Raw genomic sequence first — 25,696 nt, forward strand, 5'->3', positions numbered from 1 at the left:
AAATTAACATGGCTGCAAGCTCATTCTTCATCATGCAGATGCATCAAGGTGTCAATGCACATGTACATTGTATAATCACAAGTAGTAGCCAAAGGGCTTTAATGACTGCTGTGAGCATCTTTATCAGCCACTAGCAGGCCAATCCATAATTTACTTTATGCCACTAAAGCATGTGGGTATTGATGTTTTAACCATCAGAACTCACGTTCTATGCCTTGTGTTTACACTTGTTTCAATTCTAAAATCTAAAGACAGAAATACAGATTTCATAAACTGAATAAGGACTATTATCACCAGCTTGTCTGCAGCTGCCAACTCTTTACTTACTTGGAGTTTGCATTTTCTCCCCTTCTGTGTGTGGGTTCTCTCTGGGCACTCTAGTTTCCTCCAAAAGTCTCAAAAGGTTTAGGTTAATTTTAGGAAGATTGCTTTTTTTGTGTGTACACTGTGTGGCAGTCTGACCTTTGTGTCTCTATGTAGCCCTGCGATGGACTTATGACCCGTCCAAGTTGCACTCATTCTATCACCAAGTGACTGCTGGAGACAGGCACCAGCCCCACTGTGATCCTACAAACACAAACAAGTAATTACAGTGGATGAATAGATTCATTTTTTTCCTTTTCTGTCTATGTTTGTTGGGTCACACTCTCCACTTTCATCTCCATCTGCAAGCCAAAAAGAACTGGGACACCACTTCCCTTGCTGTGAACATTAATACTCCTGTAACACTATTGCGAGTCTGCCTTGTGCTTCAGTTTTATGGGAAAATATGCTGGTAACCTATCTCAACTATACTTTCTTTCAAGTTTGTTTTCACAGTAGATGTTATATTTTTTTCATTAGTAACATGAGTTGAAAAAGAACGAATGTGATTTTACCTGTGTTTGAAATTTGGGTAATCCTCCTACTAAACGCACAACAGAAGCTTTACTGTGTGATTTCAATTGTGTTGTTTCCTACACAGGCATCAGTTTAGTTATAAACCATGTTTTTGTAAATGTCACGCATACTGTAGAAAGCACTTTGCTTAATCTACTGTGCTCTCATACTCCCTTGAGGTTCACTGTTGAGATTTTAAAAGCAGACACTTTTCTAGGTGTGGTCAATAACAGGGATCACATCCACTTGCATGAGAGAGCTTACCTTTTTTTCCCCAAATAATAACTGTTGTCATTGTGTTACAAAAATGACAAAAAACGTCATTTGACTACAATGGTTGTTTTCTCCATGTCAGATATTTCAAAAGCTTTAAGATTTCATGGATTTTGTTATTGTGGTTCTTTGAGAGAGCTGAAAGGATAAAGTGGTTTCAGTTAGGTCAGGTCGATCATGCAGTGTGAGCCCCAGAGTACATTAGAAAGAGCTGAAATAACACTCTGAGTTCCCAAGGAGATGACTGCAGTGCCACGACTGCCCAGTAGTGCTTTTGCCATGCCCTGTGGATCCCTCAGATTCATTAAGGGGATTTGGGGACTGAAGCGGTATCTACTGCACTACCAACTGTGATGCATGGGGGAGGGAGGAAGTGGGTTGGGGTGGGGGGGGGGAGGGACCTTACTGAGAGAAAACATGATTGGAGATGAAACTATTTGCAGAAAGATGAAGCAACCTTGGGTCCATTGCAATTTTTAAAAAATACATTTTTAAACCAACCTGCACATTAAAAGTTGTCATTATTTTTATGGCCTTCTGCATCTCAAAGCAATACTGAGGACACCGGAACCACACAGAAAATGACACATTTATGGTTACACTTGGATTTTAGACCCAACAAAACAGCCTCCAGCTTTGTGTTGTTAAATTCAGTTTTTCAAGGTCGTCCTCTTGTTGGGTTTCCATCCATCTTGAAGTGCTTCCCACACACCCTGAGCCCTTCTGGCTGCTTTAGCATCATTCACAATATGTGTTAATGAAAAAAAAACCCTGTAATGCTGCATTAGTTTACCACTCCTTTCTTTTTTTCTTTTCTTCTTCCGTTTTTTATATGTAGTAGAATCTAAAAATATACAAATGGCTTTTAGCATGCTAGATTGAAAAAAAAAACATGGATCAATATCCTAATTGGTTCCCTTTGCACTAAAATTTTGTTTCAGTTTTCCATCTGCTTTGGTTAACATTTAAAATCAGTTATAGTTAATCTGATAAGCCAGCATAGCATGCAAAGATAGATTTCTTCATATGATGATAACTCCTGTATTCTCATTATCTCTGGATCAAGAGGAAGGATTACAAGACTAGCTTGGCTAAAATCTCCCAAATCCTTGAAGGAGAATGTGTTTTGGACTGATGAAATCAAGGATTTTATGGATTTTAGTTTTCAATATCACAGCATACATGGAAATAAAAAAAAAAAAAAAAAAAATGAATGACTTCACCAGACAAAAATAAAGTTCTGAAATGAACATAAACTAAACATAAATCTGTGGGTTCTCCTGTGGACAAAAGATGTTTTCTAGATAAATCTGGCAAACCTACAATTGAAATGGCAAATATCGTTGAGTCAACATGTTGAGAACAGTGAGTTTTATGTTTACTTGAGATTAAATTTAAATCCTTTTACCACCCTTTTACAACTTACAGAGCAAAGCATTTTTTTTTTATCTTGATGCTAAAAGCTATAGAACTGGAAAAAGTGTAATTTCTGCTTTATTTACTAGTCCCTAATTTTATAAACATGGAGCCACAGTGTATGTTGGTAAATAAAACTAGCTCAAAAAGTCAGTTTGACTATCAACATTTCTAAGATTAAGATGAGGAAAGGCAGCGGGTTTTCAAAAGAAAGTAGGGGAAATAAAGTAGACCACTTATTATGTTCCTGCGACAGTCTGGGAACCTGTCCAGGGTGACCCCGCCTCTCGCCCCGAACGTTAGCTGGAGATAGGTACCAGCACCTCCCGAACCCACTGGGGACAAGGATGGAAGAAAATGGATGGATGGACTTATTATGTTCCTACCATAGTTTTCCAAGTAAGACTAAATATATCAATGAAGCCTACCTATATTTTTCAAAACATTTTGACAGGCTTGTTTGAATTTCTGTCAGCTCTGGGATACGCAGGGGAGATTTTATATTCTCCACTTACATGTTTGATTAGTTAAATTTTACAGTATAAATAAAAGGTAGAAGAATTTCAGAGGTAATTTATTTGTCACATCACCAGAAAAATTTTTTCAGGGTGTAAACATTTGACATCCACTGAACGTAATTCAATTCAGTGTTATTAGAGTTTTTAGCTACATCTAGTTTTTTGTAAAATAAATGAATTATTTAAATATATTAAATCTATTATAAATACGTGCTTAAATCTGTGAATGATACAATATGTTATTTTAAAATCTATCAAAATTTCACTTTGAACATTTTTATAACCTGGTTTAAACATCTTAGACTATATCTTAGACCTGGTTGCACCAGCAATCAGAGGTGTATCATCTTTTAAAGTAATGGCATGCAGGGATACCAGTTTCATCTGGCAGTTGGCAGCTGCAGTGCGGCAAGAAAACATTCCCTTTGGCAGTGAGCATGAGTTGCTCCACGCCTGCTGCAAACTTGGAATTCACAAGGGATAGACTAGGTCTGCTAACACTCACTCAAACCTCCACTTCCTCTGATATTCATGCAATTTAAAATCCAGCTGAAATCTGACACATCAGTCTATGTGTCAAAGAAAGTAAAGATAAACTGATTTGGGTTTTTATAATTCAAACAATGTTAAAAAATGGAGTGGATAACAAGATTCCCCCTTTTCAGATGGACAGCAACACCCTACATTGTAATTCTTTTTGCTTGATTTTTGATACATTAATACCATGGGCATCCATGGTTTTGCAATAAATTAGCTAACACTATTTTCTTCATTTCTGCACTGGTTTTATGTAGCAGATTGCAGAAAATGCATGCTGACACAAACACATCCATCCAGCTAAGCACCCAGTATTTTGCATCTTGCTCCAGTTGTCCTCTGATCCACAAACACAAAGATAACTTTTGGCTTTTAATTTTTCACTTCAATTGATAGAATCTGGATCCTACATGGCAAGCTTTTCATCAGAAATTTAGAAATAGTAGTTGACTGTGGTAATCAAATTGGAATGGTGTTTCTAAATCAATAAGAGATGCTGCAGATAACGAAAGAGGGTGGAAATATGCCCTGTTGAATTGATTCATTTAAAGATGAAAAATATTGATCAAACTTAGATGTTCATCATTCATAGTAAATAGATGTGCTATATTATCTTGCATTAACATCTATAAAAAAGAGAAAGACGAGAGAGTTGCATCCTGTTTGTATCAATAAAAGAAAAAGAGACCGAGCGCTTTGCTTGTCACTTTCTCCCTGGTCAGTGGCATCATCCTCTGCTAAACAGCTTACTGTTACAGAGACTCATCGCTGCACCTTACCCAAGCGGCAAGATATGGTTGACTTGCCTTTACAGAAAACGATTATTTGACTTGAATTGTTGTTTGTAAAAATATTAGACAAACCGTAAAGGAAGAGGATCAACTCAACTTTCTGTGACTTTCCTGATCCAGTTTCAATACAGCCAACAGTTCAACATTTCCACCAATTTTTCTCCCTCATAAGTGGCCTCCAGTTTTTAGCCAGCAGAGTTTCTGTTCATGTGTTCATGGCAAAACGTCTTTAGTAATGCATTTTGCTCTAGATGTAACTCAGATCTAGAGAATGTAAATTCAAACAAGCCTGTTCTGTCAAACAAAACTGTTTTATAGCCCGTCAAAATTATTTTAAATATAGATTTAAATATAGGTTTCATTAATATATTTAGGAACATTATTTAGGTGAACCCTCCCCTCAATTTAGTTAAATTTAATTCAGCTTAATTTGATTTGATTTAATTTATTTCAGTTCAATTCAGTTAAATAAAAAATGCTTAATATATCCCAAATGGATATTACAATTGAATTGTCATAAGTTATGTCATGCAAGTATCCTCAGCGTCATTGTAAATGATGGTGCTGTAAGCAGGGAGGATCTCACGGGAATCAGTCTTGCAACAATGCCAAAGAAGCTTCTCACTGAAGACTGTTGCTGTATGATGGAGGTACGACTGCCATGACATGCTAACAGCTAAATTTTCTGGCATTGCCAATTATTTGTAAAGTTATTTTAGAAGATTGTTTTCAGGATTTAGCTTAAAATTTAAAGGAAATTTAAATTCAGTATTTCTCACTTTTTAGCAACTACAGATACCTTCCAAACAGAATCCAGCAATCAAGTATGGATAATTTGTCCAAAATGTTTTATCTACATAAAATTGAGAAGTTCTAACATGAACATGCATACATGCATTTGGATTTTTCTCAATTTATTTTATTTTATTTATTTATTTTTGCCAAAACTGGTATTGAAAGCACATTTACAGATAGCTGCATTCTGGTGAGAATGCATCAGACTGTGTACAACAGGAAATCAATAGCAACTGTTCATTTTAAGACAGTCTCTTCCTGAAGAACAGTTAGCTGGCAGGAGGTAAGGCCTGGCAGATATTTGAGTCAAATATATGTCTGGAGGAGACCTGGGGCCCACAACTCATTACCTCTCCCTGTTTTGAAATAGACAGGCCATCCTGTCTATTTCATGAATCCTCCATCCCCAAAATAAAGCCAACCCAAAGCGCTTCACCTGCAGGCAGGTGCTCAGCAACAGAAACCAAAGCCTGGAGCCACTGGGGCTGTTTATTATCCTCTCCAAACAAAAAGAGGTCAAAGGCAGAGTCTGGAGGTAAAGGAAAAGAGTGTTGTGTAGAAATAAAAATGCAAGCCAAAACATTGAGAAACGCCTTATTCCACAAAACAACTTCAAATGCCATGGAATCCTCTGAATGTTTAAGCATCACCCAGAGCTTACTGTCTGAATCTAGGCAGATGACAAGCACACAGAGAGTAAAATGCATAGACTGTAGCTCGCCCGTCTTAAATATCTTTTCAGTCCAATGCTCTCCTTCCACATCCAGACATAGGAGTATTCATTCTGGGGATTGGCTGCCCACGCAGCGCCTTGCCTGTCAATTGATCAGGGCCTGACTCCAGCTTAGTGTGTCCTCAAAACCTCAAATGAGGCGCAGAACAAATGCATTCATCTTCATCTGAGGATTGCAAGATAAAGTTTCAAAGCTCTTTCTTCATTTCAGCTGCAGTGGAGATTAGTCTTGTACTGCTTGGTAATGGTACCAGAAATAAACTTTATATGTATATTTATATATATTTAACTTTTCATGAGTACCAACGTATATGTTGAGCATTATTAAAACAGACAAGAACATCAACTCCCCATTAAAATATTTATCTTCCAATCCATTCTAGTCTAAATCATTAAATGTTAGCATGTTTTTTTTTTCTGTTTGGTGAAAAATACATGTTAAAATCAAATATTTCTGTCTCTCTTTTCCATCCTTCCTTTTTTCTTTCTTCCTTTCTTTGAACCACCTGCAGTCCAGATTTTTGTGGACATCCAGACTTCATAGAATTTGATACATTTTTTTTATGCAAATAGTGTCAAATTTACTAAGAGGTACATGTTTTTGAAATGTGCTTATCAGAAATTATTCAGTTGGTGTACTAGAGCTACAGAAACCAGATGTTCCTTTGTTTTTTTTAAATCTCATTTATTATATTGTGGTCGTTTTTCTTATTTCCTCATTATCCCAAAAGCTCTTTAATGTGTCACTTCTCAAAGTATTTTTTACTTATCATGTTGTTTCATGCAATGTTTAATTCAAACCTTTGACCATTAACACTGTTGTATCTTTTATGTTTTACTTTGATTCAGACTGAAGCATGAAAACCCAATGCCCCCAATATTTGAGAAATCCGTGTTTTTCTGTTCTGCTGGTTTACTCTGATAAATCACCACTCCACCGGAGGCCTCAGAATCCTCAGTGAAAACACAGCAAACCTTCGAGGCTGTGACCTGCATGACTTTGGAGACGTTTGTATGCTGTGTAACAGTCAATAGCAAAGAGAAAAACAGCCTGCTTTGATGGGGGAATCCTGGCTGTATTCTGGCCACTGTAACTTATTAAGCTGTTGCTCATGCCCATTTATCAAAATCAATCAGGGGGCAGTTGGGCCGAAAGAGCAATTTAGAGCACTGCAGAAATATGCCATTGCTGAGTCAGTAATAGGCTTGTTGGGGATTATATAAGGATGTATTGGACTTTTGGATACAGATTGTATAGAAGTGTAATTAATCATTTACCACTTCAAAATCCATACTTTTTTTAAGCAGATGAGGTACTGTTGACGTACAGGCACTGCTTGGTAAATAAAAAATATAACTTCTCCTTTTTAATAGCCAGTGCTATGAATGACAGTGTGAAGCTCTCAGTAACCTGCTATAAGATAAGGAAAAAAATCACTTGGACCACGATAACAGCAATATTCTGCAGGTACCATATAATGGCATCTGTTTGCTGCAGGGAGACTTCAGATCCCTACACTATTGATTATGAGCAACACCAGATGCCAGAGTTGGATGAGCGATGAGCACTGAGAGGATGAAACTGATGAGAGAGCCACGAGGTGGTTGTTTGTCTTTTGGCAAGGGAATTGAGTCAAAACTCACAACCTTCAAAATTCATCAGCTTCTGGCCATTCTGCAGAAAACAGGTTTATTAAAGCACATAAGACAACCTGACACTTTATATCCCACCATGTTTTAAAATGACACCTGCTTTTGTTGCCTAGTCACTGTCATTGGAACGACAAATGAATAAGTTATTTGAGTTGATCTTTGGTATATAAGTTAAAAAAAATGAATATCATCCATTCATTGGCTGTACCACTTATCCTTGCAGGGGTCACATCTTGTTGAAGAAAGCTTATCCTTCTCCAGTGTAAGAGACTTCTGACATTGTGGTTTAACACAAGGAATGCTTCAGCCATAGCACATGTCCTTAATATGTCAGAGTATGGGGCATCTTAAAGCTCTTGAATCCTAACTCCCCATTTAGGGTGCTATTATCCTTGTTGCTTATAGGCTCCCTTTTCTCCTACGGCTTTTCCTTCCACTGAAGGAACTCATAGAACAAGGCACTATTTAAACAAGTGATTTATTTATTGACCTTTTGGGTAAAAGACTTGAGTCCAGGTTTTAATAGTCACCTGTCATCCCTGTGATTGTGTGGGTCATAATAGCATTTCTGTTTTTAAAACTCTTGCTATTGGTTTGTTGTAATAGTGTATTTTTTTATTATTAGCTACAGTCATATACAATAAATTAAAATATGTGTTCCTTAAAGGTACTTCTAAAAAAAACCATCTGTAAATAGTCTTACAGATTAATCTTTGTATTAACGTCAAATCTGTTCTCATTGGTCTGACTTAATACTCTAATCTTAAATGATGTATTTTTCGAAAACACAACATTGTGGCAGTGGTCGCATGTTCAATTCCCAGCCTGGGGACATTTGCCACATGTCCTTCTCTCATTACCCTCTTTCCTGTCTAACTACTTTGAAATAAAGGCCACTAGAGCCAATAAACCTTAAAATAAATAAATCTTCATAAGTGGCAGAAATACAGGCTTAAAATTTAAATGGTTCAGCATTTTCACTTAAATAAATAATAAATTCTTGAAATATATAACTTTGCAGAAAAATTGAGTTTTACATTTTGAAATGAATTAGTAATAATAGTATATTAATTTTTTTAAAAATTATCTGAAAAATATAAGATCTAATTTGATTCAAATGCAACAGGTCTGACTGAGCATTTTTCTGTGTTTTCCAGTCAGGTCTGCAGACACCAGCCGCAGTAAAACAGCATGATTCCAGCAGAGACATGCAACATCTGCTGGGATAGTGATTCTCAGATCTTCAGGACTTGGGCAATGTTCTGCCCCACTTACATGCGGGAGCTTTGTCAATTTGAAAAAAACAAAAACAAAAAAGAAAAAACAGAAAGAAGCTTCACAATGAAGCCAATGCTTTGTTGCTGTGGATAGCAAAGTCTTTCCAGTGTCTGCATTGCTGTTCTTGGATTTGCAACCAAAACCCCTGCAACCATATTAAGTTTAGAAATGAAATTTCTTTGCTGCCCAGCACCAGCAGATGGGGGTGTACTCAAGTCATGAAAAGCAAGAGGAGGTGTCAGCCATGACTGCTAGACCCTCTGAAGCTTCTCAGCAGCCACACCCTGATATGAAGCATGTCACAACAAAAACTGACTAAATGTAATACTAACTGAAGGATAGAAAATGGTGGGAGCCTGATGGACCCGCAACATGTCATACATACTTTGAAACATTGTTATGTACAAAGATTAATTTTTGATGTGTTTCCAGACATAACGGTTTAATAAGCATGTGATGTCCTGCTTTGCATCAGTAGCTTTTATTAAATAAGCTCGTCTGGTTCTTTGAGATCTGCGATGTCTGAAAGGATTTGTAGCTGTCAGTTAGGAACAAACTGAAAAATATGTTTCAAACAGAGATAAATGAACAGTCCCTGTCATTTTCTAATATTGAAAATTTTAATAATAATAAAAATGGTTAAAGAAAGCATTTCTGCTGATTGTTATGAAAATAATCTGAGACAATGTATGCATATTCTGTCTTTTGATATCCATCTCCTAGGCCTATTTTCTCTTTTCATTAAAGCTCTATTTTTCCGTCCCAATGATGCATTCGTCTTTTACAGAAAATGACTGGGCAAAATGTTTTAGTTCGAATCAGTGCCAGATGAAATAGCTCATTGTGTGAGCTTTCTTTTCAAGGCTGATGAATGTGTGCTGGCTCGGAGATTTATTACATTTCATTCCAGCATAATTTGGCAAAGCAAACGTGCTGAAGTGGAGCTTTGATCTCATCACAGTGGAGAGATTGACAGGACTGCAAATCACGATAGTCATGCTCAAATCAATGGTAAACTCCACATTTGAATTGGGTGTGTTCAGCCAGCAGGTAGACTTTCACACACGAAAGTCTACCTTTGCCTCCCATCTGCCCAAAGCCATCCGATATCCCTCCAAAAAAGCGTCTTCATGTTGATGCTATAGTTTTAATTGAACTTCCTGATCCAAGAAGTTATTTACTTTATTTAGTAAATTCAGTTTATTTCTTTTGGCTTGGTTGGGAGTTGGTCAACAGGCACCAGCATACTGTAGATTTGCTAACTAACAACCTTAACAGTCAGTAATTTTATGTTTTCCAAATATATACAGAATTTTTGTCTCGGCTTCTATTCAGATTTGGCAGACAACACTGATTTTAGCCTCCATGATTTCAAAATACAGCCTTTCTCTATTTGCCAAATATGGAGGCCATAATATATTGTGTAATATTTTTTATTTATGAATTTAAGACAAAACAGCACAAGCATCCACTGACTAACTATTAAATGTTGGTGGGGGTTGGGGTTGTCTTTATATAGGGACACCTCCAGAAAGAGGTGGCAAGATGGGAGCCAACTTAATTTTGTGTTGTTAGAGCCATTTAATGACGTCCTGGGTTTAAAATGCTGCTCACGGCTATGTTTCTGCATAGATTTTGCATGTTCCTCCAAAGGTTCTCTTTGGCATGATGGTTGTAGATGGGGGCCAACAGATGCTAGCACCTCTGTAGAACAGTTCTTTTTCCCAGTTATGGCCCATGTACTAAGGCAATAACACTAAATCAGTTTCTTTGGGTGATATATGTGCTGTCTCAGAAAGCGTAACTAATTGGTTCCTTGAAATATATATATATTTTTTTTATCTTCACAGTTTTTATTTATCAATGAATAAAAAAAATAAAGGTGCTGCACTTTTACCGTTAGCTGTACTGAGATAGTTTTAATCTACTAGATCAGGGGTCTGCAACCTGTAGCTCTGGAGGATGAATTCAATGCTGATGCTTCTGAGATTTATTTTGTTTTAAACAGCCTCTCAGTGTGTTTGTTTCTCCCAATATTTGGCCTCTATCCAAAATTTACAGAATGTTTTTTATTCATAAATTCATTAAAGCAAAGGACCAGCTTTGGTTACTTGCCACATTTAATTGGTTTAGCAGCATCTAATGTAGCCAGTGGTCATACTTTCCTTTTATATCCTTCCTTTCTGAATGTTTTTCACTGAGTCCTGGCACCTCAAACAGAACCAGGACCACAATTTTAGGTAATAATATTGCTTTGAAGCAAATACCTATTTAATACACATTTGATTTACAACTATTTGAGCAAAAAAATTGCTCAATTATATTATAATACAATAAAGCAAGAAGAGACTAATGATTTGTAAAGGAATGCATGAGGTTCAAGAGGAGTGACAATACTCAGGGTGCAATCTACTCTATGAACTGGGACTCAGTCAAACTGCACATAAAGGTTTGAGTGTGCAGGTTACATACGTGGAATAATTTGAGAATTGGGACAGTACGCCACTTTGTAACTTCAACATTCAAAATGGTGGGACTTGTCAGTGTTTACGCTTTTGTCCTGCTAAAAAGCACAACTACAACTAAAAATATGCATATTTTAAACATACAGTGCAGGTTTTTTTCTTTAAAATTTCACCACTTGAGATCTTTGACTGTTTAAATATGTTTTTTTTTACTTGTTGAATACAGAGCAAAATTTAGTGTAATAACATGTTCAGTAGAGTGAAAGAAAATTTATTTCAATACTGTAATTTTGAAAACTGATTAGTTTTTTTGTTTTGTTTTTTTGTGGTGCATAGGTTGCTCTGTGAACATTGCCATATTTCCAGGGTGACAAAAAAAAAGAAGATTAAAATGTACAAATGTTCAATTTAACAGGGTGCATTTGACTAATTAGAGACGTGATTAAATATTCAGTTGTTCCTCAAAAAAAAAAAAAAAAAAAAAACTACGTACACCACATGGTATGTTTTACTGGTTTATTGTGAGGTTCTGGCAAATCTTTCAGTTGCCAGAACATATAAGACTGGCAACAGTCACATACATAAAAACTGATTAAGGCAGGCCAACGCCTTAGAGAGGGAGAAGAATGAGAAGAAAATAAAAGCTGAACTCATGCTACAATCTTTGCTCCACTTGGAGTCACCACCAAGGTGAGCTGAATGTAGCCCAGCCTGTGTTATATTAACAAAAGCTCATTATTTCTCAAGGTAATGACACTGATGGTTACCAGGATGTGGAAACCGATGGTGATGCACAGAAGGGAAAATGAGTGAACTACATAAACTCTGACATCAATTATTTTGCCTTCTGTGAGAAGAAAACATTTGTTTCAAAATCATGGCAAAATCTCTAAAGAAAGTAAGAACCAAATTGCTTTATATTCTAGTTGCACAAAATAACTGAATAACTTATTTCCATAATTATGCATCAAATGACTTTCTGCAAAAGAAATTCCAAATAAATATACATTTCTGTGCGTTTGTGACTGAAATTTTTCAGTTGCAACTTCATAAATGTTTTTGGAAAGATTTTCACAAGTGGATATTGTTCAGGAAATCTAGCCACCTTTAAGATTTAATATGATCAAATGTGGTCTTAACGGGATGAAGAGTTAAATTGTGATATTAACGATTTGATCCTCTTGTTAAGTGTTTCAACATAAAACTTCACATCAGACCAACCTCACAATAAACCAATAACAGACTTCTTGCATGTCTGTAGAAAGATGAGCCAGTTAACTCTCGCAGAGCGCCATTGTTTCTGTCATTTGGACAAAATGCCTGTCGGAACATTACTGTCCGTATTAGAAGAGTCTTTATTAGAAGACACTCCTCCTGCTCCCGCTGCTCCGCTCCTCTACAGCCAGTCGATGTGCGGGAGGAAATTCGCAACTCCCATCTCTTTTTTTTTCTTTTTTTCTTTCTTTTTTCTATCAGTGTCTCCATCGTCGTGAAGACAAAGAGGAGCCCTGCAAAGTGAAGATGGCCTGCCGTCAGCAGCGGGAGAAGCCGCTCCTGTAAAGTCACTTGTTTCTGCAAGCGTCCCCGCCCGGAGGCGAGACAGCAGGCGCCGGTCCTCGGAGACTCTCCGCGGCTTGGGATGCGCAGAGATGTGAGAGTAAAAAGAACGAGTGAGCGAAGGATTGTGATTGGCCGCGCTCATCCTGAAAGCCACCGAGGAGCATCGGGCGAGGCATGTCAGAGAATTCACGGGGAGGCATCAAACTTGGAGAAGACGTGCGTCGACGCGTTTGCAGCAGCAGCGGGCTGTGTAGGTAAACTTGCGCCATCTCCCGCCCCGCCAGGACCCAACGAGGAAAGGACGCGCTTTCCGCGGTGCTGAAACGGGTGGGCTCGGCTGATCAACTAGTGAAGAAGAGGAGAGACAGTCTCACTTTGTTCCCCAGCGTCATGGTAGATGTTGGAGCTTTGATTAGGTGAGTCCTGTAATGTGCTTTGGAGTGTAAGAAACGGAGGTTAACAGTTTTAACAGCTAATATGCTGTGTTAAAGCGAATGTAGGCTAAAACTATGTGATTCTGTGTCTGTTACCTATGCTTTGCCTTTATTCAAGTTTGAACCAATAGATTCACAAAGTTTCTCTCCTGAATACTTCATAGCCAATTCAGAAATGCAATTTGTTATTGTATCTTCCCTTTATTTTTTTTTAAGTTTCCATAATTTAGAATTTAACCTTTTTTTTCTTTTTCTTTTTAAAGAAAGATGTCTAAGGACATCTTTCTTATATATGAATGAGTCTAATTAATTGGCATAGCAAGTTTGGAGTTAATAAGTTGGAACAACTTTAAATGTTTTATTTGTCCAATCCATCATTGCTGCATTAAGAACTTTATAAACAGTTAAGTGTTTTTATTTGGTAAAGGAGGAAACCCAGTGCATTGTTGGTCTCTGCGACCTAAAACTTCACGTTACTCACATCCACCTTACACAACATTCTCTGTCTTATTGTGTCCAACTCGCAAATTGCTAGTAGATTAGAAAAAAACTCTCATTGAGATGAAGTTGAGCAATTTGTTCCACAATCACTAATTAAAAATGCATCGATCTGGCAGGGGTAGGAGGTTGGAACTGGCAGATTTTTTGATCAGATCTGTCTGATGTTTGTTAGGTCAAAATCTGAGGATTACTATTATTATCATTTTTTTTAATTTAAAATTATTTTCTCAAAACTAAACACTTCAATCTCTACCCCCTTGGCCCAGACATAAGCAGCTTAAAGCATTTTTTAGTTAATTCTGATAGTCTTTTAATTTCTTTATTTTATATTGTGTCACAGTTCAAATTAGCAGGCCAGCCCTGCGAATTTTACAGAAGTTGTATATTGACACTTATCTGATTTAAAGAATATAAATTGCTGTCAGTGAATCTAATGCTACTGAATTTTCTTTCGTTTTTTTTTTTTTTTTTTGCTCCATTTGAATTGTGATTTAATTGGCGTTTTATTTCATAGCAGCATCAATAATTTCTCAAAATAACATAGCAATATACAGAATGTCTTGCATAATCTGTTTTGTTTTTATTCAAATCAACAGGACAATTATAATTATCAGGTCAGACCTACAAGGCATCAGTATGAGAGTGACTGGTGAATCTTTATTGCTGATTTCTTTTTCATCACACTTGTTTTGATGTCACATTGAGCTGTAGGTTTAGGCTGAAGGAAAAATGTTCACAGGTAGTCTTTCAGTTCAGGTCACCTAAAAGTAAAATGGATAAATAAGAAAAACACACATTAAATAATGTAATGAGAAGTTTTTGAATAGGACTTAGAAGTTTGAATCAAAAGAATAAACAGTTCAGATAGCGGTGCAAATTGCAGCCTTATGTAGCGATCATAGAGCAGTAGGTAACTGAATGTACATAAGTTAAATGTTCCTCTGCTACGAAAGAGGATTTTCAATAAAATGGTCAATCAAAATTTTGTTAAGTTATTTATAACAACAGGCTTAAGGATAGTTACATGTAGCATTTATTGACATCCTTTATTTTGTGAAAATGAAACTGATTTTTTTTTTCTTTTGTTTTTTGAGTAATGTAGGAAAAGAGTAGAAGTCTTTTACCCAGCAACAAGTGCTGGAGAGCAGCACTGTGTGACTCGTTGCTCCACAGACAGAGAAAATTACCAGCAGGAACGGTGCGTTTTAAACAGTGTGATGGGGAAATATTTTGAATTTGCTTTAGTTCGCAGGAGTTTTGGTTCGGTCCTCCTGATTTAACTAGTGTAATTCAGCCATGTTTGTAGGCTGCCTTGTTTCCAGACACCTTTTCTACTCTGACCAAAAAATTCAACTGAGGATGTTGCATGTCCAAATGTGGTTACCTTTCTTAAATGAAATGAGTTATAATATTCTACGATATACCTACTGAACGTTTAGTTCTATGCAGGTGAATGGTGTATTTTTCCTAATGGTTGACTTTTGAGCCAAATTGTGACATTCCCTCTTTATGCAAGGACAACTTATCAACTTGACCATAAACAGAGCAGTAACTGCTAATAAGGCTGCACAGCAGCTTTAATCAATTACTGTGCCATTGTCCTCGCAGTTGGACACACGGTGCAGGTGTCATCAAAGCAGAATGAGGCTCCTTTGAGGAGGAAAATTCAAGACTCAATGACTTCACTCAGATGGGTCACCGGACACACAGCAGAGCTTTGACGCGTACAAATTGTGCTTGAAGATGCTGCGTTCATCCCCAGGAGGCTCGGCTGCTGGCAGGAGACCAGCAGAGCAGGGACATTGCACTCCAGATGGCCCAGAAAGGCCAGAGGAAGAGGGCTGTCCAAGCCCAGCTGGGAGTCCGGGAAGCTGGACGGCCGGTGTCGTTTGCTTGTGTGCGCACGTGGTTGTGGGAGGGAGAGAGGATGAGAGACGTGAGGAAGAAACTGGAGAGGAGGAAGAGAGTATGAGCATGTTTTAGGGAGTGATTGGGCAGGAAGAGAATTCGAGAGAGAATTATATGGGCGCCTCTATGAGGGTTCCACTGCATGAAAGTAGTGATAGGAAAAGTGTGGGAGGAGGAAGAAATGAAAGAGAAGATGAAGGGCAGCCTCTGCAGTGTGTCGATGCTGAAGGAAGCGACAGGAAAGTAAAAACAGTCAAAGACGGGCAATACAAAAAGAGAAAGAAACAGGCTTGCATGAATGTTTGAGTGTGGGAGGGAAAGAGAAAGAGAGAAATGAGACTGGAAGATGCAGTTCTGCATGTGTCTGCTGGTGCGTGTTTGCAGAGAGAGAGGAAGAGGAAACACTGGAGGAAAAACAAAACAAAGGAATAAAATGTGTGGGAAATGTTGTGTGAGAAGAGAGGGAGTAAAGTCAAATAAGGAAGGAGGGGAAAACTGGTGTAGGATATGCCTGGTCATTTTGTTGTCTTTGGTGTTACCTGCTATACACCTGTGCAAAGTCCATTTAATATTAAGCCTCCTTTAAAGTATTCTGGAAGCTTCGACCTTACCTTTTTTTTTGTTCTGGGCTATCTGCTTCAAATCTAAGCACTTCAGTTTCACCACCATCCCGCTGCAGGGTCATACTCTGATATTCAGTCATCACACTGATGTTAAAAACATGTTGCATGTGGGAGGCTTTTTCTCACGCTTATTTTATTGCTGCTTGTTACCACTTTGAGGCGTCTAAAGAGAAGCCACCTGAGAGCAAGCGGAGAACACACAGAGGCTTCACACAGATAAAGTTGCCTCACTGTTACCATTTGGGAAGCCACTAGAGAGCAGGTGGAGAAGAAAGAAAGCTCTTTTCATTCTGCCACATCTGTTCTGTGATGGAATGGAGCATGATCTGCACTTTGATCACAATGAATTATTTCTTTCCCTGGCTATAAATATGGTCTGTCTATGTTGCCGAGTCTCTCCCCCTAAACACTTTCAACTAGGAATCAGTGCTTGCCTCTGAGTGGCTCTCCCCATGAGCGTGTCACTGTGAGTGTACTGCAGCTTTGGTTTCCTTTCTCACAGTGAAAAAGAGCCACAGTTCTCACTTCAGTGAATATGTTCGATCCAATTGAGTGTTGGCGTTACATTGATTATAAAAAAAGAGTAAAATTTCAGAAATCAAACAGAGGCTTTGTTGCTCTGTTCTTAAGTGAAATTTTGCGTTTGTGTGTGCGTTTGCGTGTGTGTATGTGTGGGACGCCCTAAAAGGAGACCGGATCGATAGACTGTCTGCACATGTTGTTCACCCTGTGGCATCTTTATTGAGAATTTATTGCTCGACATCAAAACACATTTGCTATACAACATAGCAACATGTGCTGCTGTTTTATAGTTAATATGTTTTGATGCGCAATAACCCATGAAGACTCCAGCAGGTGCTGATCTGGAGTCTTCTAAACAGGAACTCAGCTGAAATTAGACTTGTGTCAGGTTTTAATATTTACAATGCTGTTCAAAATTCTTTCCTCGGTTGGTGTATTTTGCCCCAAAGGAGTCAAACTTTCTTTTAATCTTTCAAAATGGCCTGGAGCAAATTTTGGCAAAATTTCTGCTGGGTTTATGACTTACCTTTTAATATGAAGGTCCTGAGTTTAAAACCTTTCTCCATGGATTTTAGAGGTTTTCCCATGGTTTCCCCAACCATTTTGTCTCCAGGTACTCTGGCTTCCTCTACCAACCCCAAAACATGCACATTAACTCAATTGGCATCTTTATATTGCCAAAATTAGCATCGCATGTGTTCATGGTTATTTGTACAGCATGTTTTTGTGCTATCCTGTGATGTACTGGCAACCTGTCCAGGGTAAACATGCCTCTTGCCCAGTGACCACAGGAGATATGGACCTGTTCCTGCGCAACCCTGATCAGAAATAAACAAGTATAGGCAATTGGTGTGTGCTTATTTAATTCACTTAAGACATGGTAGTAAAACTTTTGATTAACTATTACATCCGTTGTATTGTAAAAGTGCAGTTTTTCAAAGGCTCAAAACAGTCACTGTCTTGCAGAAGTATTCATCCTATCAATTAATTTTTTGATTTTGCTGCTTTACAGTGCCACACCCTTAGATAATAGACCATTACAAATCAGTGTATAACTGTAAAACAGAAGGATATAATATTTATTTTTTTTACAAATATATATGCAGTTGTGATTTTTTTATACCTGCCATGTGTTACATGAAACGTTTTGTTAGAATGAGGCAAAATGTGGAAAACTTTTGAAAAGCACTTAAAGACAACATGGTGTCAATTCAGAATGTTAAATTGAAAATAAATGTCAAAATGTACAGTACATGATCAGAACCTTATTTTTACATGCCATCAAATCCACAATGAAGAGTGATACAGATGAAAGATCAGTAAATATTTGACATTTTTTCAGGGAAAACATTGTCCCCGGGAAGCAAAAATCCTTATTTGTTTTGTTATTCAACCTCATATAACAAATAAAAGGAAAATAAAATGAAAATTGTTGCTCGGTTTTAGTGTTTGCATCATCTGTTTTTTTAAAATTCTTGTAGTTACCCTGGAAACTAACACAAGTCCATTGCTTTCAGTGGTCTCCAGGTAATTTGAAAACTTTAATTGCCTTTTCTACTTAATACTCTGAAGACAACATGGTCATTTCACATGTTTATTTCATATTAGAGTGTTCTGAAGACACATCAGGCAAGTACTTCAAGATAGCTAAGTGCTGATTTGACACCAAGTTGAATTTTAGGTTATAAAACCAGGAGTACTGAGAAGCACAGGAACCTTTAAAGTTTATTTCTTAACAACTTCAAGTTTTGTTCAGGACAGGCATTGTCAATGAATTAATGCATAGCGACTGAGAACGCCATAAAAGAGTAAATATTTCCTGCAGTACAGTTTGAATATCAATAAGTTACTGACTGAAAATAGCAACATTGCCCATCTTCAGCCAAATAAAGGGAAAGTTGGCCATGGGACTCTAACTTGTTTGAATGAAGACTGCAGCAGTATTGATTATATACTGCTGCAGTCTGGAAAATTGGTCTGGAAAATTACAAAATACTTTACATTTAGTCAAACCTTGTTATTGTTTGCACCACTGTTCATTGTGGGTAGCATAATCCAGTTAGAACAGCCCATTGCTCAGACCTGTAGCCTGAAGACTAGACTAAATCAATTTGGCTATGAAATAGGTCAGTCATGGGACTACAAGAGGGAAGGTAATTGTGTTTAACACCTCCTTTTAGGTGCTAACCAAGGAGCGTCACTGTGTTTTTTTTAATTGTTAAGTTTATTACTTTTTTGAATGAGCTTTGATTGTGAGCACCCCACAGAAACATGATCTCAGGAGAGGCTTTTCTTTGTAGAGTCATTGTGTTCTGTCACTGAATGGCCTTTCTGGGTGCAGGAGTTTCTCTAACCACAGTCACATTAACTGACTAATTGTGTGCCTTAGTGGTGGTTTGTCATTCTCTCTGTGTTTTCTATGGGATGCACTCGGGACCTGCATAAAGCAGTATTGTCTTAAAAGTCATGAAAATTCTTTAATAATGTTACCATCTAGTTTGCGTAATTTTTCATATGTATAAAACTGCGAATTATGATGTAAGAGAGTGTATCGGAGAGTAAAAGAAACCCCAGACACATTCGATATGACAAGTTAACTCTGTAAATTTGACAGTTCCCAACCATGCTCCTTTATCTGAGCTCTGGATTACCAAAGTTGACCAAAAAGAGAAGATTCAGTGGAGTTGTATAGGTTTAAGATTTGAAATTGATGAGGCAGATAAATGTGCAGGTATACATTATTAGAGTCCAACGTTTGACATCAGCCTGACAGTCTTTGAACAATTAATTTTCTAAGATTATATTATCGTATTCAAAGTGTGAAACGCATAATGCATTTGCCTCATGAGAGACCCTTTGTTAATCTTCAACAATGCTAGCCTGGAAAATGTGCACATAATTCAAACAAAGCATTAAGGGTTATCAGAATAAGGTGGATGTAATCAATATTAACAAACTAAATGCACCACAAACAGATGACAGGAAAAGCTGTCATTGGCAATGTGACACAATAACTGGTGTCTGCCCCAGTTGTTCTAGTTCATTGTTTTTCTTATTCTCAAACCCTCCAATACACACTCTCTCACACAGAGACAGAAGGAAAGAGAGATCTTATGGCAAAGCAATTAAAGGAGCCGTCTGAAGTGAACAATCAGCTGATGTGTCACAAAGCTAAAGAAGAAACAGAGATTAGGCAGTTGGTGCTAAAGGTAAACCTAAATACAGTTTTTGGCCCTTGTTACACATCCTAGGTGTTTTAAAATAAAAAAAAAAGTCATTCAATTTAGAAAACAATCTTTACACTTGCTTGTTAAATGCCAACACTGCTGTTACATCTCTAGTAACAGCATGTGGGTATATGGTCAACTTTACTGCAGAACTTAAAAGAAGACCCTGAACATAGCTAAAGGATTGCTTGGCTACTTTAGCTAATATGTTATTCCTGTGGTAGTGTTTACCATTTCCCCAAATCTCACATTTCAACTTAAAGAAAGGTTGGGGCATACACCAGTTCAGACATAAAATAAATATTTTTTCTAGAACAAAAAGTAGGCATTTTTTTTGACTAGTTTCTGCATCTATAGATATAGATCACACCACAAACTTGTTTTGTTTGTTTGGATAGGTCCTTCGTACAAATTGGATGGAAAATATATTCTACAAGTTCATTTGATTTGTGCCATGATAAAAAGGTCAGTCCTTTTTATCATGGTTATCTGGCTGTGTATTCTGTTGATGTCAATATTAGAGTGAGGCAACAACATAGATGCAACAGTCATTGCAAGTTCTTGAAACAGGTAAATGACAAATTTACAATCCGGATGCAGAAAGGTGAACTTCTCCTGCTGTGAGTGCAGCTGTGAAGGACTGTTGTACACAGACAGCAAGATAATGAGGGACGTGTTGTTCAATTGAAAAAGTAAAAATGAAAAGTCCCAACAACATCAGAAAAGTCTCTAAATTTGTCTCAGATTCTAGAAGGATGTTCTTATTTCTGAGCATGTCCCACAGAATGCTGGACACATAGTAATAGTTATTAGTTTAAATTAAAACCACTCAAATTATTGATTTTTTTTTCTCAATTTAAAGGTCACATTTTAGTTGAGCACTTTGAAGCAAACTGATGTAAACATTTATCTCATAACATGGTGACAAGTTTTTACCAGCAGTGCTATAGCTGCTAATGGTTGAAAAAGAGATGAGAAAAACATCGAGATAAAAGCATGTTAAGACCTGGTGAGACCACAAAGGCTGCTCTTCACAAAGGTGTGTTCATCCGCCTGTTATCTGGAAAAGCTGGGTACAGTTGCTTAGACTATAAACAAAAGTAGCACCATTTGGAATTAAATCAATATTTTTACTGCAGGCTAGTAAAGCTGTAATAATGCCGAAATGAAAGTGTTAAGCTTGCCCATATGCCATCTGTGTGGAAGCAGAATGTTGTGCAGATTTAAAGTAATAGTGGGTCTTTGCAGTTCAAAATATTTGATAGCCATAATTAACAATGCATTTTAATAAAAGAGTGTAATTAGAGCAAACTGGCATTGAAACATTTCATTAGTTGATGTCAAATTTAAACTAGTTTGAATAATGTTTATAAGTAAGGGGCAAAAAGCATTCAGTTTTCAGAGTTGTGAAAAGTAGAACTTACTTTTTTCTTAAATTGAGCTGTTCTTAAGTAGAACTTATGAGGAATGACTGCTGGTTTGTGTTGTCAATGTTTCATTGGTTGGCATTTTGGAGAAGATTTTGTTAAGTCTTCACCAAATGCTGTAAAGTTTAAACGTAACTTAACAGTAAGTGACATTATTAAAACAACACTCCCTGGGAAAGGTTACTCCAGCAGGTTGCAAAGGACCAAACTTGTATTCATGAGGAACAGTGTGGCATTTTTCATGACTCAGGAACAGTGAACCACATCTTTAACTTAATAGAGTTGCTCATGGGAGTTAGCTTGTCTTTTCTACGAATGTTCTGTATATATGGAAAAACCTTATGACTGTAACCCTCAAAGTATTTCCAAGGGTGTGCTTCTGGAGTACATCACACATAGATGGATTTTAAGGTGCGGGTTTTGAATATCCAAAGAAAAACTTGTAAGCACAATGTCAAGCTTGTCCCCACACTTCACTGAACTTCATCAAGGCTGCCCCTTCTCATCGATAATATTTGAGGTGTTCATGGACAGGATCTCAAGTTGTGCTCTGGTTTTATGACTGAAATGGAGAAATTATAGTTTCTTTAATTTGTTGATGAATAGGACAGAGAGAAAATGTACAGATGGATGTTGATTTCCTCTGCCATGATCGTGGTTAAGAAAGAGCTTAGCCAAAAGTGAATTTCTTGATTCACTGGTTGATCCACTTTCCAAGTTTCACTTATTGCCACTAGTGACCAGAGTAAAGAGACACTGAATATGAGCTCTTCAAATGAGCTCCCTCCGTTGGGTGGCTGAGCTAAGCTTTTGAGATAAGTTGAGGAACTCTCCCTTCCAGGATAAGTTGAGAGTAGGGCAACTGCTCTTCTGCGTCAAAAGGAATTAGTTTAGGTGGCTCAGGCATCTCATTGATCTCTGCTGCCTATCTCTGGAGGCTCTCAGGGCATGTCCTTTTGGGAGGAGACACTGGTACCGACTGAGAAATTGCTGGACAGACTGTGCCGCACTTTTGGTTCACTTTGAAGTGAACCAAAAGTGATGAAAGGAATGGAAGGTTGCTGGTTTCTCTCCTAGACTTGCCACCACCATGACCAGACCTTGGATAAAATGCATGACAATGAAAAAAAATCATCCAAGCCCATATTACCATCAACTTCAAATTCTGAAAGCTGTGAAATTTTATTGGAACCTGTTTGACTGAGTAGAATTTTGACGATCTGTACCTGGGTTTGTACTTTTTTTTCCTTGACATCCTTTCTGATACATGCAGTTTTTTAATAGCGTAATCACACATCCTCTGATGTGCCATGGACAAAGAACAGTAAAACTCTCAGAAGAAAATGCAAGTAGTGAAAAAGAGAAACTTCAGTTGTTTTGGTGCAATCAGCGGCGATTTCATTGTGTTTTACTTTAATGTGTTCCAAAGGGATATGGCGTCTTCCTTTTTTTAGCGTCATTGTTTGTGGACAAGAGTTGAGCTGATTTTATTGCAAAGAATTTATATTTCTTGTACGCAGCACATCATCCACTAGCCTCTTCCACAAAGTCTAGCGGTTCAGTCCATCACCTCTAATGCGAACAAAAGGTCAGTCCTTAATTATTCATTCGGGATGTCAAACAATGCTTGCCGGCTGTTATTTAGGGTGGGGGAGACCCCTATGAATAATTCAGGTGCAGGATTCTCTTTCCTTCAAAAAGTGGCACTATGGTTTGGATGTTTGTGAGAGCCTTATCTCTATGCAAAAACCCTCTGTCATTCCTGAGCTGACCTTGGCTGTCACTGCCGCAGCAACACGGGTGGCACAGAAGGTGGCAAGGACTTGTGTTCTTCCTGTTTCTGCAGGCCTCCTCCACACATCGAGAGTGAGTAGGAAGGACAACAGGGAGCTGACTGCTCCTTGTCCAATCTCCCTCAGTGTCTGTTTACTGTACACTATGTGCCATGCTGTGGTGGGTGGGTGCCATTGTACAGAAAGAGCAGATTACTCTTTTTACAATGAATTATTTTGCTTTTCACCTAAGGTGCGTTTCTGTTTTTGGTTACACAAGATATGTCAATTGCTCTTAAGCAGCTTTCTTAAACTGGAAAGAGGTGTTTATTGCAGCTGAAGAGGCAAACGCAGATATTAATGCTATTAAAGTGCATTAAACTGAAGAATGGTGTAATGTGAGTCACTTGCATGGAGGGATTAGAGGGAAGCGGCATGGAAAGGATTCTTAGTGAGGAGAGAAAGTGAAAATGTTCATCTTGTTATGCGAGAGGCAGGGGGTAAACTGAGGGACAGAAAGTGTGTGTGCGTGTGCATGCACGTGTTCATCTATGTGTGAAAGGGGGGGAAGGCTTATGCCAACTCTACTACCGCTGAGCAATAACAGAAGTACATACGCAGATAGATACAGAACATGTTTTTCAAGCAACGGATGGCATGGAGCCCAGAGAAAATCAAATGAGGAGAGTGTTTGTCGCTGTTAACGCAATCAACAGATCGATCGAATCCTCCTATGGCCACCATCTTACAGATTCAGTTTGTACTGAGGCGCTTACTGAAGACAGAGAAGATTATCAAGGCTGCCATTATTGACAAAATACTTGATTAATGATGTAATGTACTTCAGTATTCATCAGTAGGGAAAAAAGTATTATTTTGATTTTATTAATTAGTTTGTACCCGTGTCAACAAACTTGATACAACTTATCAGAGACAGTAACAACCTGTCGGTGTGTTTGAGGAAGATTTAAAAACACAACAGAGTGGGGTGTGCTGTGGTGGCGCTGGTGTTAAGCACAACCCGCCTTAGTCCTCGACACAGCTGGCCTGGCGACCTTTGCCGCATGTCTTCCCCTTCTCTCATTACCCACTTTCCTGTCAATTAACTATCAAATAAAGGCCACTATAGAGCCAATAAAATATATATATGAAAAACACACACATACAACAGAAACAGTAATAGTAGTGCCATAGTTAGTAAATTTAGTTATCATCTAAAATTTTATTTTAGCACCCATCAGAACATCCAAAATGCAGTATTTGTAATTATTGCAGTACTTGGTTGAATTAAATAATGTTGATAGTATTCTATAGGAGTTTTAAGTGACTCAATTCCAGATTCTAGCTAGAAAACATGTTATTTGCACAGAGTGACGTTAAGAGGTTGGGTTGTGTCAATATTTCTTTGAGACACACTAACCTTATTTTCTCCAATCTCTGTGCAACAAAGTGACAATGGCCATTTATCTTATAGCTGTAAACAAAAGGCTGACGAAACACCGGTTTAGTGAGAGTGCTTAGAGGAAAAAAAAAACGTTAGAAATCAAAGATAAGCAGTTATAACTTTAACAATGAAGCTGCTGTTACTGTGCTTCTTACGTAAACAATTGGTTTAAACTTGAAGCACTTAAGTGTGGTCTACATCTTAGCTTTTGATGAGTTTCTGAATGTTGTGTGTGTATTTACATTAAGGGTGGGGAATTCAAGTTTCACTACTGTGCTAGGATGTAGTACGTAGATGATGTGAATCTTTATTAGTTTGGACAAAGCATCTGCATAGTGCATCTTTAGTAAGATCCAGCATTAACATTGTTTTTTTTTTTTTTGTTTTTTTGTGTTGTTGTTTTGTCAATCCAGTTTTGCAGGCATCTGGACACAACCAAAACAGATAGGGAAGTAAGATTTTAGTGAATTTGAGGTTTCTGACATAATTCTCACTTCAAAAAGTCCCAAATATGTTTAATTGGTGGCAGGGACTAAAGTTAGAGCTGCCCACTACTTCAACCTTTAGTTCATTCACACATATAGATATAAAGTGTAAACATATTGATAAACCAACAGACCCACCTGGCTTTCCAAATTGTTGCTTAGAACAGTTTGGGTGTTTTTTTCTCTCTCTTTATTCAAAATAATAATGATAATTCTGTAACCTGCTGTCTGGAATAAAGAATGATTTCTCCTCAGTGTGCATCCCCACTGTGAGAGTCTTTATGGCTTTATCCCCAAATCCCTGTAAGGCCTTTAAATGTCAGTCATCTTTGATGTATATGGCTTAATTTTGCTTAACAAGGCTATTCTGGTATAATCTTTTATCAATGTGCTTCTGTTAAATGTGAGTGAATTCTGTATGTATAAATATTTTCTGTATCGGTTATTTTTGTTGT

General features: G+C 37.6%; 1 protein-coding gene across 1 annotated transcript in view; it reads left to right on the plus strand.

Moving 5' to 3' along the window:
- Positions 1-25,696, plus strand: part of LOC129364191 (carbohydrate sulfotransferase 8-like) — a 182,007-nt gene that overhangs the window by 15,179 nt on the left and 141,132 nt on the right. The window contains exon 2 of the mRNA XM_055036684.1: positions 12,815-13,314. Coding sequence (XP_054892659.1) covers positions 13,289-13,314 — 26 coding nt within the window. The 5' untranslated portion in view covers positions 12,815-13,288. The remainder of the gene's footprint in view (positions 1-12,814; positions 13,315-25,696) is intronic.

The sequence above is a fragment of the Poeciliopsis prolifica genome, unplaced genomic scaffold (genome assembly GCF_027474105.1).
Source record: "Poeciliopsis prolifica strain line A6 unplaced genomic scaffold, Auburn_PproV2 SCAFFOLD011, whole genome shotgun sequence".
Classification (NCBI taxonomy): Eukaryota; Metazoa; Chordata; class Actinopteri; order Cyprinodontiformes; family Poeciliidae; genus Poeciliopsis; species Poeciliopsis prolifica.